General features: G+C 42.8%; 1 protein-coding gene across 2 annotated transcripts in view; it reads left to right on the plus strand.

The window, feature by feature from the left end:
- The first annotated feature begins 5,830 nt into the window (after window positions 1-5,830).
- LOC120041047 (hyccin-like) overlaps window positions 5,831-19,016 on the plus strand; it is a 29,498-nt gene continuing 16,312 nt past the window's right edge. For both annotated transcript variants that reach the window (XM_038986014.1, XM_038986013.1), the window contains exons 1-2: window positions 5,831-5,976; window positions 18,130-18,211. In XM_038986014.1, the coding sequence (XP_038841942.1) occupies window positions 18,161-18,211 (51 nt within the window). In that variant the 5' untranslated portion in view covers window positions 5,831-5,976; window positions 18,130-18,160. The remainder of the gene's footprint in view (window positions 5,977-18,129; window positions 18,212-19,016) is intronic.

Genomic DNA, 19,016 nt, shown 5'->3' on the forward strand with positions numbered 1-19,016 from the left:
ATTAGACAAGAGATCAGGGGACGGTCGGTGTTATTGAACTCTACCTTGATGATGTCATCTGAGCTTTCCGGAGTTTCCCCGCCAGTTAGCTCGTCTCTGATTGGCTGATTGTCCTCTTCAGAGGAGTCCAGGTGTGAGTGTCTTCTGTGAAAGTGGTCATGCTTGGTGGCGCTGAGAGGAAGTCCAGCCCCTAGTCCTAACCCTAAACCAATCAGCTCTGCTGAGTCATCACCGCTAAGCACCGCCCTTTTTGCAGCAGAGAAAGAAGATTGGCTGTGCTTGATTTCCGTCCTGCTGGCAGTGGCCAATGAGAGTTCTCCTGTCAAGTTAATCAGAAACAACAAACAGATACAGTATACACACAGGAGACCGACAACACCAACGGATCTGATTCACCACGCAGACATGATCATTCAAAATCCAGGCCAGCAAGACAGGAAGCCAAGGTGCTCAATTAACTGCTCTCTGATATTTCTCTGTCTTTTTCCCTCCATCTCATTCTCTCTCCCCCACCTCTCTGTCTTTCTCCCTCCCCCTTTCAGTTTCTCTCCTCCATCTCTCATTCTCTCTCCCTCCATCTCTCATTCTCTCTCCCCCTCTCAGTTTCTCTCCTCCATCTCTCATTCTCTCTCCCCCACCTCTCTGTCTTTCTCCCTCCCCCTTTCAGTTTCTCTCCTCCATCTCTCATTCTCTCTCCCTCCATCTCTCATTCTCTCTCCCCCTCTCCCCCCTGTCTCTCCATCTCTTCCCCCTTCCTCAATCCCTCTATAATGTGGAGAAGACGCTGTGTGTCAGAGTGGATTAGGAGCAGTGATGTTCATGGTATACTGACCACGGATTAGGATTACAGCTACAGGTTCAACTCTGACCATGTAGAATTGACAGGGACACTGACGATGGGAGAGGAGAAATGTATGGACACGCCATTAAATATACAGTTTGTCACCATAGTAACAGATCTATAGTCATAGAAACAGAGCTTTGGTTTGATTGGTCAGATCTCAGTCCCAACAACCTCCCCTCGCAGGAGAGCAAGGGATTATGGGAAGCTACACTAGCTACACACATATTATGATTGTGTGTGCGTATGTTGACACTGATTCATTGTGACAGAATGTTGTTCTCTGGGACTACAGGGCAGATGGTCCTCGCTGGGTGGGTCCACACACATTTCAATACACACACACATGCAGTTCAAGTTCCTTATCTCTTCTACACTACTATCTGATCAACTCCAACTGTGTGTGTGTGTGTGTGTGTGTGTGTGTGTGTGTGTGTGTGTGTGTGTGTGTGTGTGTGTGTGTGTGTGTGTGTGTGTGTGTGTGTGTGTGTGTGTGTGTGTGTGTGTATGTGCATGTGCGTTATTGTGTGTGTGTGTGAGTCGGAGTGGTCGGTTGGTCCCAAAGCGTGTGTGTGTTATTGACTCTGTTTGTGTGTGTGTGTGTTTCAGTGAGTCAGAGTGGTCGGTTGGTTCCGAAGCATGTGTGTGTATGTTATTGACTCTGTTTGTGTGTGTGTGTGTTTCAGTGAGTCAGAGTGGTCGGTTGGTTCCGAAGCGTGTGGGTCTAATAGACTTGGACCAGCGGTTCTCTGATGTAGCCGTGACGTTCAACCAACAACAGGAGAGCTATGATGCCATGAAGGAACGCATCATCTCTCTGCGACGCACCTACGACTGTAACAATGACAGCAACCTGACTCTTACAGAGTGTGTGAGGAAGATTAAAGAGGAGCACAGTGAGACACACACACACTTGTTTTAGTATCCTTGTGAGGACCAAACAATTGATTCCCATTCAAAATCCTATTTTCCCTAACCCCTTACCCTAACTCCTAACCGTAATTGTAACCCTAACCTAAAATAGCCTTTTTTCCCTTGTGGAGACCGGCTAAATGTCCCCAATTGTCTGAATTTTCCTTGTTTTACTATCATTGTTAGGACTTCTGGTCCCCACGAGGATAGTGAAACCAACCCCCAAAAAACATGCAGGCATAACAGAGCCATGTCAGTCCTCTCTCTTCCTGACCTCACAAAGTTCCAACTCCATCATCAAGTTCGCTGACGACATGACAGTTGTAGGCCTGATTACCAACAACGACGAGACGGCCTACAGAGAGGATGTAAGCACTCTGACGGCATGGTGCCATTTAAACTTTTCTCCCTCAACAGCAGCAAAACTAAGGAGCTGATTGTGGACTTCAGGAGGAACCAGGCTAGGCATGCCCACATCCTTCTCGACTGGGCCGCCGCGGAGACGGTCAAAAACGTCCAAGTTCCTAGGCGTACACATCTCAGAGGAGCTGAAATGGTCAACCCACACGGATACCGTGGTGAAGAAAGCGAAAGCACGACAGCAACTCTTCAACCTCAGGACATTCTACTTCTCACTTCCCCCCCTGCTGCTCCCCCTATGGACATTCCCTCTGGAACATTCCACCCCCCTCCCCTACCCCCATTCCCCCAATGAACATTTGTCATTGTTACAGTTAAATATGTCTATATTATTATTTAAGATTTTGTTATTATTGTTTCATTAACTACTCTTTTTGACCTGCACCGTTGGAGCTCAGAGCTTAATAATTAACTGTGTCCTGTGCATGTGACTTATACACTCATCTAGTCTAATCTTTTTACCCCGCTCACTCCCACTCCCTTCCATACGACAGGTAAAGGGTAAGTCTACAGATGAAAGCTTATAACTTTTCTCTCTCTTTCTCTCTCTCTCTCTCTCTCTCTCTCTCTCTCTCTCTCCAGAGGACAGTTGGTGTGTAACCATGGTGATGAAGGGGTATGACTTCTCTCTCTCAGTGGTTCTGCTGAGGTCTACGGCCGAGGGGGAGGAGTCTCCGCCTAGCCGTCTCCGATTGGCTCAGGAGGAGCTCTGGGGCATTTCCCAGGGCGCCAAAGCGATAAGTGCCGCTGGGACCAAGCTCCAGGAGCTGATAGGCTGGCTGCTGAATGGGGGGGAGCGAATGGCGGAGCAGGTCAGGGAGGCGGCACCAACCCATCAGGACCGCTGTAGGCTGGAGGAGAACCTGATTGAGACCATGCAGGAAGTGAGAAGGGCGAGGGAGCTTTCACTGGGTTACCGTCAGCAGGCTGGAGAGGTCCAAACTGAGGCTGCACAGATAGCAGGACTGGCCTGACACACACTGTGGAAAACCACCTGTGGCTCCCCCAAAACGTAGCAGTTTCTGCAGTCCACTCAGACACTCTTCTGCCATGTTACATAGCCTGTTTATACACTTATGGTTGAGTTATGAGTAGTTCTACTGTTGTGGCCAATAGTTAGGCTACACTCTAGGCCTAATTGCCATTGAAACCTATAGGTCTAAGATGGCCACCAGCTGCAAGGTAATTTAGATATTCAATTTGGCACCGGCTGCCATATGTTACCGCATCGAGAATATTGAAATACTGCTAGTTTTTAATTAAACTGCCTTTTTCGTCAGTACGCTAGGCTAGCTAATGCTTAAGCAACCCATTGGATTCCACAACACTTCCGGAAGCTACTCACCCCAATGGTAGGCGTTGTATTTTAATGGAAAGCAATGGGCTGCTTTAGCATTAGCTAGCCTAGCATGAGGAGGAAAAAGGCAGTCTACTTGAAAACTAGCAGTATTGCTATATTCTCGATTTGTCATTTCTTGATATTGAGATAATTAGGAGTAAGATAACTACAACAACATCTTCAAATCCCTGGATTGAGGTACATTTTTGAGCCATATCACACTATTATCCCGGTAGTATTTTTCCCTGTATAGCTATTCCACTCTGTAATGTATACATCATTTGTCTCTTCCTTTATAGTGATTCCCCTCTATCTGGGGACCTAGTGCTGTTGTCCCTCTATCTGGGGACCTAGTGCTGTTGTCCCTCTATCTGGGGACCTAGTGCTGTTGTCCCTCTATCTGGGGACCCAGTGCTGTTGTCCCTCTATCTGGGGACCTAGTGCTGTTGTCCCTCTATCTGGGGACCTAGTGCTGTTGTCCCTCTATCTGTGGACCCAGTGTTGTTGTCCCTCTATCTGGGGACCTAGTGCTGTTCGTCTTCTACCTGGGGACCTAGTGCTGTTGGTCCTCTATCTGGGGACCTAGTGCTGTTGTCCCTCTATCTGGGGACCTAGTGCTGTTGTCCCTCTATCCGGGGGCCTAGTGCTGTTGTCCCTCTATCTGGGGACCTAGTGCTGTTGGTCCTCTATCTGTGGACCTAGTGCTGTTGTCCCTCTATCTGTGGACCCAGTGCTGTTGTCCCTCTATCTGGGGACCTAGTGCTGTTGTCCCTTTATCTGGGGACCTAGTGCTGTAGTGCCTCTATCTGGGGACCTAGTGCTGTTGTCCCTCTATCTGGGGACCTAGTGCTGTGGTTCCTTACACCTTGCACTGGTAACTCTATGGGTTCACCTCTTATCGGATGGTACTCTCTTTCACACACACTGAGAGGAGAGAGACTTCTGGGGACACTGACCTCTGGGGACACTGACCTCTGGGGACACAGACCTCTGGGGACACTGACCTCTGGGTCACTTTTAAATATTTTGGGAATCAATGTAGGCTATTTTTACTATCATGTAAAAAGCACGCTATGGACCTACACTGTTAGAAAACACTCTCCTGCAGGGTTCGGCTGGCCTTGGAGTGCCACAGATTTTGACTGGTTATAGATATTGTTTAAGTATTGTATTGTGAGTATGTCTATAAACTAGTTAGAGAAATTAACTGAGATATATCCTGATTTATTCTGGACAGGAATTCCAATTCTAAATCCTAATTTAATCAAAACAATGTTGATTAAACCGCTGTCGATATTAGAGATCATGTTAGGGTTTCTTCTGTGTTAATACTGTATGTTATTGTGTTTTATAACAAATTAAAACTGCACTCTGTTGTTAGTGTCTTAAGATTTGTATGAACATGTTTGAGTGACATAGCGGAGTATTACTACATGGTACACTGCACATCTAAACCACTTAGCACACAGAGACTCCTTATTTGTACTGACAGGACCCTGCAGCAGGACAGGGAGATGTAGGGAGGGAGGGACTGTGTGTGTGGGGGGGGGGGGGGGGTTAAGGGTGGGAGAGAGATGTGTGTGTGATTGAGAGAGAGAAAAAGGGAGATGAGAAGACGGAGGAAAAGCTTTGCTACTGACATGTTGCACTGTAGTGTGGACTAGGACAAGCCAGTCCATGTGTCTGGTCAATCATTTATATCATGTATTAGTTAAAATGTTACTGCAATTATCTGAAAGGCGTTTTTCTGCAGCGATAACCGTTGCAGGACCATTAGCTATGCACATCTTACACTGCACCTCATAAACTACTGGCAGATGGAGGCTTGTCTATGAATGTACCAAGTTATCATAATATATTTCCAGAGTTACATTTTACATCAACCTGGTATAATTATTATTAAACCATTATATTTTTCTGGTTAACAACAATTATATAATGTAAGTCAATAGGCCTTCCAGTGATAACCATGTAGATACAATTTATAATACAGCATATTATAAATACATACCCTTTAAAGAGTTGAGAACATTGTATACTTTCCCTTTTAAAATCACATATAAAGATGAATTTCAATGTTACAAATATCAGATATTATATAAAACACAATGGTTCATACATGACCAGAGTCTCTTCCTCTTCCCGTGGTCTGCCCTGACTGTCAGAGATGACCGCGACAATCCACCGTATTTGCGGAAATTATGATGTCCCGCCCCTATACCAAATTGCATTGGTCGCTATTTCTGGAGGCGCGGGGGTTACATTTTATACTGTTTGACCATTTGCTCACATGCCTGTCATTCCGAATTAATCCTCGAATTCAAGATAGTAGGAATTGTGATCGTAAATGAAGATGGAGGTGTATGTTGATAAATGATTTAGATTAGTAATTGATAGCTACCCATATGCCTGGACGGAACAATAGTGGACTTGGAGACAAAGGAAATCTCGAGATAGCATGATAGTAAGTAAATAATACATTTTCCAGCTAGCTCGTCTTCTTGGAGAGGACATTCTGACTGTATGCACATTTTCAGTTTGAAATCTGACTGAGTTGGCGAATGTTGGATTCTGCTCTGGGAAACAAATATAGCTAGCTAAAGTAGTTACTGCTGCTAGCGACCTCACACAAAGTAGATTGCAATAACTGTTAGGTAAAATAGCTATCTACAATAGGAAGCTAGCTAACAGATTTCTGTAGAGCTCGCCGGCGAAGTTTTGAGAACTAGGAATCTTGCCAACTACTGTTAGCATCTACTGTAGCTAGCTAACTAACGTTGAGTCAACTGTGTCAGGCGTGAGTTGAAAATCATAATTTGTAGCTGGTTTCGTGACTAGGTTGGCAAGAGAACTACGATCGCTGGTTAGATAGTAAACTAGTTGCTAGTTAGCTAACTGTACTGCCATGACAAGCCCAGGTGACTTCCGTAACCGGGACAGCTGTCAAAAAGTTTGTCCCTCAGCTAGCTAGCAAGTAATCTATACCCTAGTCTTATTTCCAGCAGTACCCGTTTCAGTCTGGTTTAGTCTCCATATGATGTAGCTAATCAATTGATTATGATTTGTATTGTAGTGACGGTCAACTAGCTACTGCTTAGTGTTTATGCCAGTAGATATTGTGGCTGTACACTGATCAATAGTCTTGTAGCATCGATCTGCGGTGGATACCACAGACTCACCAGGCTGGGTATAATTTGTGGAACGTTCAAACAGGAATCTGTTCCAAAAACTTCGCAAAGTACAAGGTTGCCAACAAACAACTCATACAAAGTAGCACGATCAATTCACCTTGCTAACTAGCTGCCGAATAGGCATCAACTAACCACGTAGATTATTCTTAATGTTTGTCCATAGGCAACCAGAGTGAGGACAGACATTTTTCGGAATAAACGTGGTGAGTGAAAAACTTAACAATAGCCCACTCCCTATCCGGTATCTTGTTCTACCGCTATACAACGTTGTATGCGTTGTTTGTTGGCAACCTTGTTATTTAGCAAGTTTTTGTAACAGATTCCTGTTTGAACGTTCCACAAATTATACCCACCCGACTCACCACTGTAGAGACACACACAGAGTCCCTCTGCTATAGGGCAGTTTCACAGTAATGGAATTACACTTTGACTCAGATTCTACACTTTAAAAATGTATGCCAAACAAAAACTATTGATTTCAAAGTTTAACAAACCATGCACAAGGACTACTTTGAATAATTTACACAGACATTTTCAAAAAAACACATTTACTGGAAGAATTGTGCTGAAGCACATTTTTGTAAATCTCCCTCAGTTTTTATGTGACCACGTTTTTCAAAAACTCTTAAATATCTGCACCAAATTTAAGATTCAAAGATGTCTGCAGAAAGAACATGGTGTCGGCTATGACATGACACTTGAGTTTTGAAAAAAAAATAAAAAGATGGTTATTGAACTACAATAAGTGAAGTGGATTTACATCTGGTAAAGGAATAAGATCATGTGGCCCTTATCTGTACTGCACAGAAATATATAATTATGGATATAAATATCACTGTGATGTATCTTCAATAGGTACACAGATAGAAATATCCAATATCTGTCTTTTGCATATTTGGGTATTCTACACACTGGCTATTATTATAATGAGCTCCTCCCCCAAATAGCACCACGGCAAAGACAGTACAGTACTGCTTCTCCAATACAAATCCCAGATCACAAATGTAGGCGATGCCATGGCGACGTTGGCTAGCTAAATTCATGTGTAGAAACACGTCATCGGCCCTAACGGTCGTCTTGCGCTGGACTGCGCATGTGCAGGCCATCAAATCAAAGGCACTCCTTTAAATATAAAGTGTTTTTTGACAACAACAAAAAATTGTTTGTCACTCACGAGGTAGGAGTAATAATAAGTTCAGCTACTTGAGACATTGTCTGGAATCTAGGTTGTGGCTTTAGATTTTTGAGAAAATTGACAATTTAAGGAACAGTGTTTCACTTCTCTCATTGACTTCTCTAAGTCCAAACCCCGGCCTGGTCTGCTTCACAAGTGTTCCTGGAAGTCTCGCGATGTTGCACCTCTGGGTTTAGAAACTCTTTGACCACGGTCTGTACCAGACCAAATTTGAACCAATCACAGTATAGTACATACAGTGAAGTTGATATGTTCAGTACAATACACTACATTATACTGTACTGCACCAGGGGTCTCATTAATGCATAATTCTGTGTTTTTAATGCAAAAATATATATTTTTAAAAGCGCGTAAGAAATGTGTTTTCTATGAAGGAAAGCTATAGTTGCACAACCCTGATCAGTCTATTGATGCAAAAAAACACGGACTTTCAATATGAAACACAGGTGACGAGTTCTAAACGCAAACGTGTTGATAGTCTCTGACCTCTGCTGTACTGAACTCTACTGTAAAGTAATGTACTGTGCTCTACTGTAATTACTGTGCTGTCCGAACTTGTGAAACGGACTTCTATCATTGGTTCAGATTTGGTCCGGCCAGAGCAGACTGACCAAATTTCAACTACTTTTAAACGTTCCTGGACGTCCGGTGTCGTCGGTGCTCAGTGGCTGAGGATGCTTATTACAGTAAATGGGGAGAGTTATGAGCTGAACATAACAGTATGCCAGTGGAAGGGAGGACAGTAGCAGGTAACTACTATGATTTCCCATTGTAGCCAATTCAGTTGCAGTAAAATAATTCATAAAATAATTCATATCCCTTAATAATTCAGCAAAATAAAAAATGTAACTAATTGGTAGGTCTCCACTTGTTACTTCGGTGATCTTTCATTATCCTCCCTCCACATGAGGGAGAGACATTAGAAAATATCTTCAAGCTATGTGGGTTTTTGGTAACGGAATTACAAGGCAATGTTTCTTTAACTTACAGAAAGCAGAAACATTTATCAAAAACTTAATATGTGTTGATAGTAGTTGGCAGGGGACTTTGGGCTCCCGAGTGGCACAGCGGTCTAAGGCACTGCATCTCAGTGCTGGAGGCGTCACTACAGACCCTGGTTCGATTCCAGGCTGTATCACAACCGGCCCGTGATTGGGAGTCCCATAGGGCGGTGCATAATTGGCCCTGTTCGGGGTAGGCCGTCATTGTAAATAAGAATTTGTTCTTAACTGACTTGCCTAGTTAAATAAATAAAACATCTACATTGTTTTTGATGTATTTCTAATACAGTAAGACTTTTCCTAGTAGATGTTGTCTAAGACCCCTTTTCCATCTGTTTGACCAGAAATCAAAGCCTTATTCCCAGGAAAATGTATATATGCCTTAATTTCTCTAAAATATAGACTCTCTTAGCTTTCATTTGACACCCACTCATGGCTCCTGATAGGAGAGAGCTTGGCCTAACAGCAGTATGAGGAGAGAGCACTCAGTAAATATGATCAGAGCTAAGCCGATACTGTGGTTCCTCAATTAAAAGTTGACATTATGCTGTGGTGCATTGAGGTGCACTAAGGTATAGTACGGTATTGACTTAGTACGGTATTGACGTTAAGCTGTGGTGGACTATGGTATAGTACGGTTTTGACTTTATGCTGTGGTGCACTATGGTATAGTACGGTTTTGACTTTATGCTGTGGTGCACTATGGTATAGTACGGTTTTGACTTTATGCTGTGGTGCACTATGGTATAGTACGGTATTAACATTATGCTGTGGTGCACTATGGTATAGTACGGTATTGACTTTATGCTGTGGTGCACTATGGTATAGTACGGTTTTGACTTTATGCTGTGGTGCACTATGGTATAGTACGGTTTTGACTTTATGCTGTGGTGCACTATGGTATAGTACGGTATTGACTTTATGCTGTGGTGCACTATGGTATAGTACGGTATTGACTTTATGCTGTGGTGCACTATGGTATAGTACGGTATTGACGTTATGCTGTGGTGCACTATGGTATAGTACGGTATTGACGTTATGCTGTGGTGCACTATGGTATAGTACGATATTGACGTTATGCTGTGGTGGACTATGGTATAGTACGGTATTGACGTTATGCTGTGGTGCACTATGGTATGGACGTTATGCTGTGGTGCACTATGGTATAGTACGGTATTGACATTATGCTGTGGTGCACTATGGTATAGTACGATATTGACGTTAAGCTGTGGTGCACTATGGTATAGTACGATATTGACTTTATGCTGTGGTGCACTATGGTATAGTACGGTATTGACGTTATGCTGTGGTGCACTATGGTATAGTACGGTATTGACATTTTGCTGTGGTGCACTATGGTATAGTACGATATTGACGTTAAGCTGTGGTGCACTATGGTATAGTACGGTATATTACGTCACCGCAAGTGGGAGTTAGAACGCTGATTATTCTTTTGGGTTCGGTGTAAAGCGTTGGTACCCAGGCGCTATTGCGTCTCTCTCCTCACTGAATGAATGAGGTGAATTGATGAATAAGTGATGGAAACCAGATAGGAACTGATAAATGTACACGACTTCACCATTTTGAAATTGAATGAACTGAATAATGATGAGGATGAAGAAGAAGAGGGTGATTTTTGAATTTAGAACAATAGTGTAAAAATCGCAGGAAACGGATGTCCGTGCCTGGTCAGCTGGCTTCTCTTCTCTGACACCACTAATCCAGCTGTAGGTGAAGCTTTATCCTTAGGAATCACACAGTTACCAGGTCAACAGTAGGCTGTTTACTTGCCTCCCAAGGGGAGTGTGGCCTCTTTGAAGCGATGGAGGAAAATCAACAAGATCCCCAAGTATTCTTTCACAATAGCTGCTGGCCTTATGGTATCTGCAGTTTTGCGCTGGGAAATGTCCCACTCTGTGGTGAATAGCATCCTCTTCACAAGCACCCACTCGTTGTTTATGTAACGGGCTGTAAGGCGCAAGTGTTCTATTTTTAGGAAATCGTCAGTCCACATGTCAAGTGTAATTACGCCGTTACCCAAATTCTCTCAACTCCGGGACCACCCGCCAGCTGATTTATTTTTGGGGGGCCGATACAGGTCTCTATAGTGGTAGAGGAGATGGACTCTCTGACAGAAACATTCACAGCTCCCCAATAATTTAGTCTAATAGTTTGGCTAGGTGTGGAAATTCCCCAATTTGTGCCATAGTTTAGGCTACTGATAGATGCTGCGGTTAGTCATCTGAGCGAGGATAGGAGCGATGTTTTAACCTTCTGAATGAATGGGTTTAACCTGTTGAATGAATTGGTTTTAACCTTCCGAATGAATGGTTATGGAATGTTACTGAATAGATAACAAGAATATAGAATAAAGATCTGTTGGCATCAAATCAGATTTTATGTCACATGCGCCGATGATATGTGGTGTAGATTTTACCGTCCTTGCTTACGACCCCTTCTTCCCAACAATCAACAGCTGTGCATTATGAGTCTGACAGCACAGTGGGTCGTCGAGGATTTCACACTGAGGAAAGCCGTATTGCATGCTGGTTCTCATACCGCTGCTGCCATTTCAATGGCATTTGAGAACATGTTTGAAACTTGGAAACATTTGAACACACCCCGGTATTCCATCTGTTTAAACGGTTTAAATATTTTGCTCACATCGGCCACAGAGTGAGAACACACATACATCTGGAAAAACAGGGTCTTTCACGCAAGTCACAGTGTTATATTCCTCGACGTGTAAAAAGGCATTTAGCTTGTTTGGGAGAACTGCTTCGCTGGGCAACTCATGGCTGCGTTTCCTTTTTGTAATCCGTTATTGTTTGCTCTGCCACACAGGACGATCATCGGAGACGGTGTAATAGGATTCCACCTTCTATATTGCCCTTTTATTTGTATTGTTTGATGTCTCGTCGAAGTTCGTAGCGGGCTTTCTTGTGTGTCCGTGTCCCATTCCTTGAAAGCGGTAGTTCTGGCCTGTATCCCAGCGCTGATATTGCCTGTACTTCATGGTTTTTGGTTTGGATACGTTCTTAATCACTGTGGGGACAACATCGTCTATGCACTTATTGAACTCAACGCTATCGGATGAATCGCGGGAACGTCAAATGTTATGTTCCTTTTGATGGCATAGAAGGAAGGCCCTTCTTGCAATGTCTCTCATATCGTTTACAGCTTTGTGGAAGTTACCTGTGGCGCTGATGTTTAGGCCGAGGTATGTATAGTTTTTTTTTTGTGTACTCAAGGACAACGGTGTCTAGATGGAATTTGTATTTGTGGTCCTGGCAACTGGACCTTCTTTGGAACACCATTATTTTTGTCTTACTGAGATTCACGGTCAGGGCCCAGGTCTGACAGAATCTGTGCAGATTCAGGTGCAGCAGCACCAGATCATCAGCAAACAGTAGACATTTGACTTCAGATTCTAGTAGGGTGAGGTCGGGTGCTGCAGACTATTCTAGTGCCCTCGCCAATTCTCTCTCGCTCTTTCTCTCCCTCTCCCTCTCCCTCTTTCTCTCCCTCTCCCTCTTTCTCTCCCTCTCCCTCTTTCTCTCCCTCTCCCTCTCCCTCTCCCTCTCCCTCTCCCTCTCCCTCTTTCTCTCCCTCTCCCTCTCCCTCTCCCTCTCCCTCTTTCTCTCCCTCTCCCTCTCCCTCTCTCTCTCTCTCTCTCCCTCTTTCTCTCCCTCTCCCTCTTTCTCTTTCTCTCTCTCTCCCTCTTTCTCTCTCTCTCCCTCTCCCTCTCGGTCTCTTTTCTGTTTCTACAGGAAAAAAACATCTGGGGCAGCACTTTCTTCTCACTTCCAAGCTCTCCAAAACAGGGTGTTCTGATTGGTCCATTCACTTCCTGGCTTTTGCTCCTGTCTGATAACATGCCAGAGCAGCGTTTGCTTGTCCTGTCCATTTTCACAGCACTTGTTCACTTCCCTTCATGGTTTTATAAGGAAAAAGACTGGTGTAGGCAAGCCCATGCTTACACCAATCCAGTTTTAAGTGGGTGGGGTGGGGAGGAGTGTGTTATTTGGGAGAAAGGACAGAGAATTGGGACTCATTAGAGTGTGAGTGGGTTAGGAGGTGAGGTCATGATGGCTGTGTGTGTGTGTGTGTGTGTGTGTGTGAGAGAGACTGAGAATGGAGTGTGTGTGTGAGATTGGGAATGGAGTGTGTGTGTGTGAGACTGGGAATGGAGTGTGTGTGTGTGAGACTGGGAATGGAGTGTGTGTGTGTGAGACTGGGAATGGAGTGTGTGTGTGTGAGACTGGGAATGGAGTGTGTGTGGGGGGGGGTTGCAGCTAGAATGATTGGCATGCTCTCTGCAGGTTTCCATTGACCCAGGTTTTTTTTAATAAAAGAAATGTCGCAAAATGTTTTATGGACACAGCAGATACAGGAGACATTTTTATCCATTCAACTGGGTCAAACTTTATTTATTGCGACAAATGATAATGGAAACAGTAAATTCCGTAACTGTAAGCTCCACCCCACATTTAATTTGAAATGTCTACTACTTGCAAAATAAAAAAATTACTATAAAAATCACGTTTCTTTGCAGGACAATGATTGTCCTGACTTTCAAGAAGGCCTTCCTTCACCTTGCAGTTCTGATTGGCTGGCATATTTCACCATCCAATTATTTCAGATGTACAGGAATGCAAGTTTCACCTTGGCGACCACGGACCGTGGCGATACATTGGCACATGAGAATTATTAGAATATGGCACATATTAGTCAATTATTGCATTCTATCCAAGCTGGCTTTCGCGAGCTGCCTGAGACATGAAGCAGATACATTACCTCAAAGTATTCATACCTCTTGACTTATTCCACATTTTGTTGTGTTACAGCCTGAATTCAAAATGGATTAAATGTTTGTTTTTCTCACCCAATCTACAAACAATACCCCATAATGACAATGTGAAAACATGTTTTTAGACATTTCTGCAAATTTATTGAAATGAAATACACTATATTTACAAAAGTATTTCTGTATGTGGACAAATTAGTGGATTTGGCTATTTTAGCCACACCCGTTTCTGACAGGTGTATAAAATCGAGCACACAGCCATGCAATCTCCATGTCCTTACTCAAGATCTCAGTGACTTTCAACATGGTACCGTCATAGGATGCTACCTTTCCAACAAGTCAGTTTGTCAATTTTCTGCCCTGCTAGAGTTGCCCCGGTCAACTGTAAGTGCTGTTATTGTGAAGTGGAAACGTCTAGGAGCAATAACAGCTCAGCCGCGAAGTGGTAGACCACACAAGCTCACAGAACGGGACCGCCGAGTGCTGAAGCACATAGCGCTTAAAAATGATCTGTACTCAGTTTCAACACTCCCTACCGAGTTCCAAACTGCCTCTGGAAGCAACATCAGCAGAAGAACTGTTCGTCGGGAGCTTCATGAAATGGGTTTCCATGGCTGAACAGCTGCACACAAGCCTAAGATCACCATGCGCAATGCCAAGCGTCGGCTGGAGTGGTGTTAAGCTTGCCGCCATTGGACTCTGGAGCAGTGGAAACGTGTTCTCTGGAGTGATGAATCACGCTTCACCATCTGGCAGTCCGAGATGCCAGGAGAATACTACCTGCCCCAATGCATAGTGTCAACTGTAAAGTTTGATGGAGGAGGAATAATGGTCTGGGCTGTTTTTCATGGTTCATGCTCCTTCGTTCCAGTGAAGGGAAATCTTAATGCTATAGCATACAATGACATTCTAGACTATTCTGTGCTTCCAACTTTCTGGCAACAATTTGGGGAAGGCCCTTTCCTGTTTCAGCATGACAATGCCCCAGTGCACAAATCGAGGTCCGTACAGAAATGGTTTGTCGATCGGTGTGGAAGAACTTGACTTGCCTGCACAGAGCCCTGACCTCAACCCCATCAAACACCTCTGGGATGAATTTGAATGCCGACTGCGAGCCAGGCCTAATCGCACAACATCAGTGCCGGACCTCACTAATGCTCTTGTGGCTGAATGCAAGCAAGTCACTGCAGCAATGTTCCAACATCCAGTGGAAAGCCTCCCCAGAAGAGTGGATGCTGTTATAGCAGCAACAAGGGCACCAACTCCATATTAATGCCCATGATTTTGGAATGAGATGTTTGACGAGCAGGTGTCCACATATTTTTGGTCATGTAGTGTATCACATTTACCTAAGTACTCACACCACTGAGTCAATACTTTGTAGAAGCATCTTTCGCAGCAATTACTGCTGTGAGTCTTTCTGGGGAAGTCCCTAAGATCTTTCCACACCTGGATTGTGCAACATTTGCCCATTTATTATTTTCAAAATTCTTCAAGCTCTGTCAAATTGGTTGTTGACCATTGCTAGACAAACATTTTCAGGCCTTGCCATAGATTTTCAAGTAGATTTAAGTCAAAACTGTAACTCGGCCACTCAGGAACATTCACTGTCTTCTTGGTAAGCAACTCCAGTGTATATTTGGCCTTGTGTTTTAGGTTATTGTCCTGCTGAAAGAGGAATTCCTCTCCCAGTGTCTGGTGGAAAGCAGACTGAACCAGGTTTTCCTCTAGGATTTTGCCTGTGCTTAGCTCCATTCCGTTTCTTTTTTTTATCCTGAAAAACTCCCCAGTCCTTAACGATTACAAGCATACACATAACATGATGCAGCCACCACTATGCTTGAAAATATGGAGAGTAGTACTCAGTAATGTGTTGTATTGGATTTGCCCCAAACATAACATTTTATATTCATGACAAAAAGTTAATTGCTTTGCCACATTTTTTGCAGTATTTCTTTAGTGCCTTGTTGCAAACAGGATGCATGTTTTGGAATATTTTTATTATGTACAGATTTCTTTCTTTTCACTCTGTCAATTAGGTTAGTATTGTGGAGTAACTACAATGTTGTTGATCCATCCTCAGTTTTGTCATATTACAGCCATTAGAGTTTAACTTCACCTCATGGTGAAATCCCTGAGCGGTTTGCTTCCTCTCCATTAACTGAGTTAGGAAGGATCCCTGTATCTTTGTAGTGACTGGGTGTATTGATACGCCATCCAGAGCTTAATTAATAACTTCACTAGGCTCAAAGGGATATTCAATGTCTGCTTTTTTTATATTTACCAATCTACCAATAGGTGCCCTTTGCGAAGCATTGCAAAACCTCCCTGGTCTTTGTGGTTAAATCTGTGTTTGAAATTCACTGCTCGACTGAGGGACTTTTACCTGTTTGGGGTACAGAGATGAGGTAGTCATTCAACAATCATGTTAAATCACTTATTGCACACAGTGAGTCCTGCAGCTTATAATGTGACTTGTTAAGCAAATTGTTACTCTTGAACCTATTTAGACTTGCCATAACAAAGGAGTTGAATACTAATTGACTCAAGACATTTCAGATTTATTTTTATTTTTCTTTACTATTAACTAAAAATTAAAAGATGTTTAAAAAATTCCACTCACATTATGGCCTATTGTGTTTTAGGCCATTGACAAAAAAAAATCTCAATTTAATCTTTTTTAAATTCAGGCTGTGACACAACAAAATGTGGAGAAAGTCAAAGGGGTGTGAATACGTTCTGAAGGCTCTGTAGGTGGGAGGGCATACAGGCGGGCGCCAATTTATTAATGCACAATTTGCCTAAATGGGTAGTGGAAACACTTCAACCATTACGTTTTTATTCACCACTGTAGTTTTTAGTGGTTTCTTTATTTTACATTTTAGGTGTGACGCATTACGTCCAGCTGTTTTTCTTGACACAAGATAGTTCAATGTAAACACACCTTAGCAGGCAATTGTCAAAAAAAAAAAAAAATATGCAAACGTTCCAAAGGTCGACGTAATAAAAAAATAAAAAGTTAATAAAAACATACCTACAGAGGGGAATATTAGAACCAACACTCTGAAGTTCCTGTTTGGTGTTGGGCATACCCGGCTGCCTCGCAACACTCCACTGTCTCTCTACCCGGTTGAAATGACTGACTTCCAGTGATCCCCTGTTGCCATGGTCAAAGTTTGGTCGTTATGTGTTCTCTAGTCTGGTAGGCGGGGTCCATGGAAACATACTGTAGCTGGATGATATTTACATGATTCATCTAGCTCTGTTTATACCATACAAGGAGATGTCTGTGTGTGTGTGTGTGGTCTCGTGGAACCAGACAAAATGTGTGTGTGTGTGTGACTGACGTCTCATATGAATATAAAGAATCTTAAGAAGTGGAATTTCTTCAACTAAGTTGAGCACATGTTCCTGCATGAGAGTTCTCTCTCTCTCAATTCATTTCAATTTAAGGGCTTTATTGACATGGAAAACATATGTTAACATTGCCAATGCAAGTGAACTAGATAGTAAACAAAAGTAAAATGAACAGTAAACATTACACTCACAAAAGTTCCAAGGGAATAAAGATATTTCAAATGTCATATTATGGCTATATACAGTGTTGTAACTATGTTCAAATAGTTAAAGTACGAAAGGGAAAATACATAAATATGGGTTGTATTTACAATGGTGTTTGTTCTTCACTGTTTGCTCTCTCTTTCTCCCTCTTTCTTTCTCACTCATTCTCTCTCTCACTCACACACTTTTATGTAACTTGCGGAGAGCCTGAAGTAACATAATAAAGAGAGGAAGTGAAAGAGAGCGAGGGAGAGTGCTGTTGATAATGAGAGAGCTGAGAAACAGCTGAGAATGTCTGAAATTGCAATCAAGGGAGAAACGAGAAGGAAGGAAGGCTTTTTGTATTGTGTGTCTTTTTGTATTAAAGGTCAACTTTAGGCACAAACTCCTTTCTCAATTTTCAAAAATAAATTAGGTGTGTCTTTTTAGTGGTTCATTGATGTCATTCTGGACATGCTTTCCGTGACTACTGTAGCTAGCTAGCTAGTTCAGTAGCTGAGCTAGCCAGATGTAGCTAGCTAGTTCAGTAGCTGAGCTAGCTAGTTCAGTAGCTGAGCTAGCTAGTTCAGTAGCTGAGCTAGCTAGTTCAGTAGCTGAGCTAGCTAGTTCAGTAGCTGAGCTAGCCAGATGTAGCTAGCTAGTTGTTGAAGTCATTTCACAGGATTTGTTTTTGGGCGAAAGCTGTAGAGATCGGTAAGAAAAGGCACTTCTGTAGCTTAATATCTTAATACATGTTTTTGTTTTTAAGCTTTAAATGACCTAGTATGATGGTGCATTGATCAGTTATACAGTTTAAAGTTGTTATATTTGCGTTTTTGCCCAAAGGTAACTTTTAACAACAGCCTCTTTGCTTGCTTCCCAGGTAGAGGTGTGTCCACAGCAGATGACGGAAGATGTTGGCTATGAACCAAGGAGTGGTGGAGGAATGGCTGTCAGAGTATAAGGTGAGGGAGGTGTGTGTGTATTAGAGGAGAACCAGTGTCAATGTGTCTACATCAGTATTCACTGCACCTCTGTCACTCTGTCACTGTCACTCTGTCTCACTCTCAATTCAAAGGGGCTTTATTGGCATGGGAAACATATGTTTACCAAAGCAAGTGATATAAACAAATTCAACATCAACAAAAAGCTATCAGAACCGTAAACATTACACTCAAAGGTTTAAAAAATGATAAAGATATTTCAAGTGTTATATTATCATCTATGTATAGTGTTTTAGGGGTAAGATAAATTAACAGAAGTATTGGTTGTATTTATAATGGTGTTTTGTGTTCCACTGGTTGCCCTGTTCTCATGGCAACGGTCCACCAATCTTGCAGATATGAGAGTAATTTTTTTAATTACTTTTTACCCTTTTTTTTCTGTAATATCCAATTGGTAGTTAGTCTTGTCCCGTTGCTGCATGTGTCCTCCGAAACACGACCCCGCCAAGCCGCACTGCTTCTTGACACAATGCCCGCTTAACCCGGAAGCCAGCCTTAGACTGTGGGAAATAGTTAAAGTGCAAAAGGGAAAACAAATAAACATAAATATAGGTTGTATTTACAATGGTGTTTGTTCTTCACTGGTTTCCCTTTTCTTGTGGCAACAGGTCACACATCTTGCTGCTGTGATGACACACTGTGGTATTTCACACAGTAGATATGGGAGTTTATCAAAATTGGGTTTTGTTTTTTAAATTTTGTGGGTCTATGTAATCTAAGTGAAATATGTGTCTCTAATATGGTCATACATTTGACAGGAGGTTAG

The sequence above is a fragment of the Salvelinus namaycush genome, unplaced genomic scaffold, assembly GCF_016432855.1.
Source record: "Salvelinus namaycush isolate Seneca unplaced genomic scaffold, SaNama_1.0 Scaffold40, whole genome shotgun sequence".
NCBI lineage: Eukaryota > Metazoa > Chordata > Actinopteri > Salmoniformes > Salmonidae > Salvelinus > Salvelinus namaycush.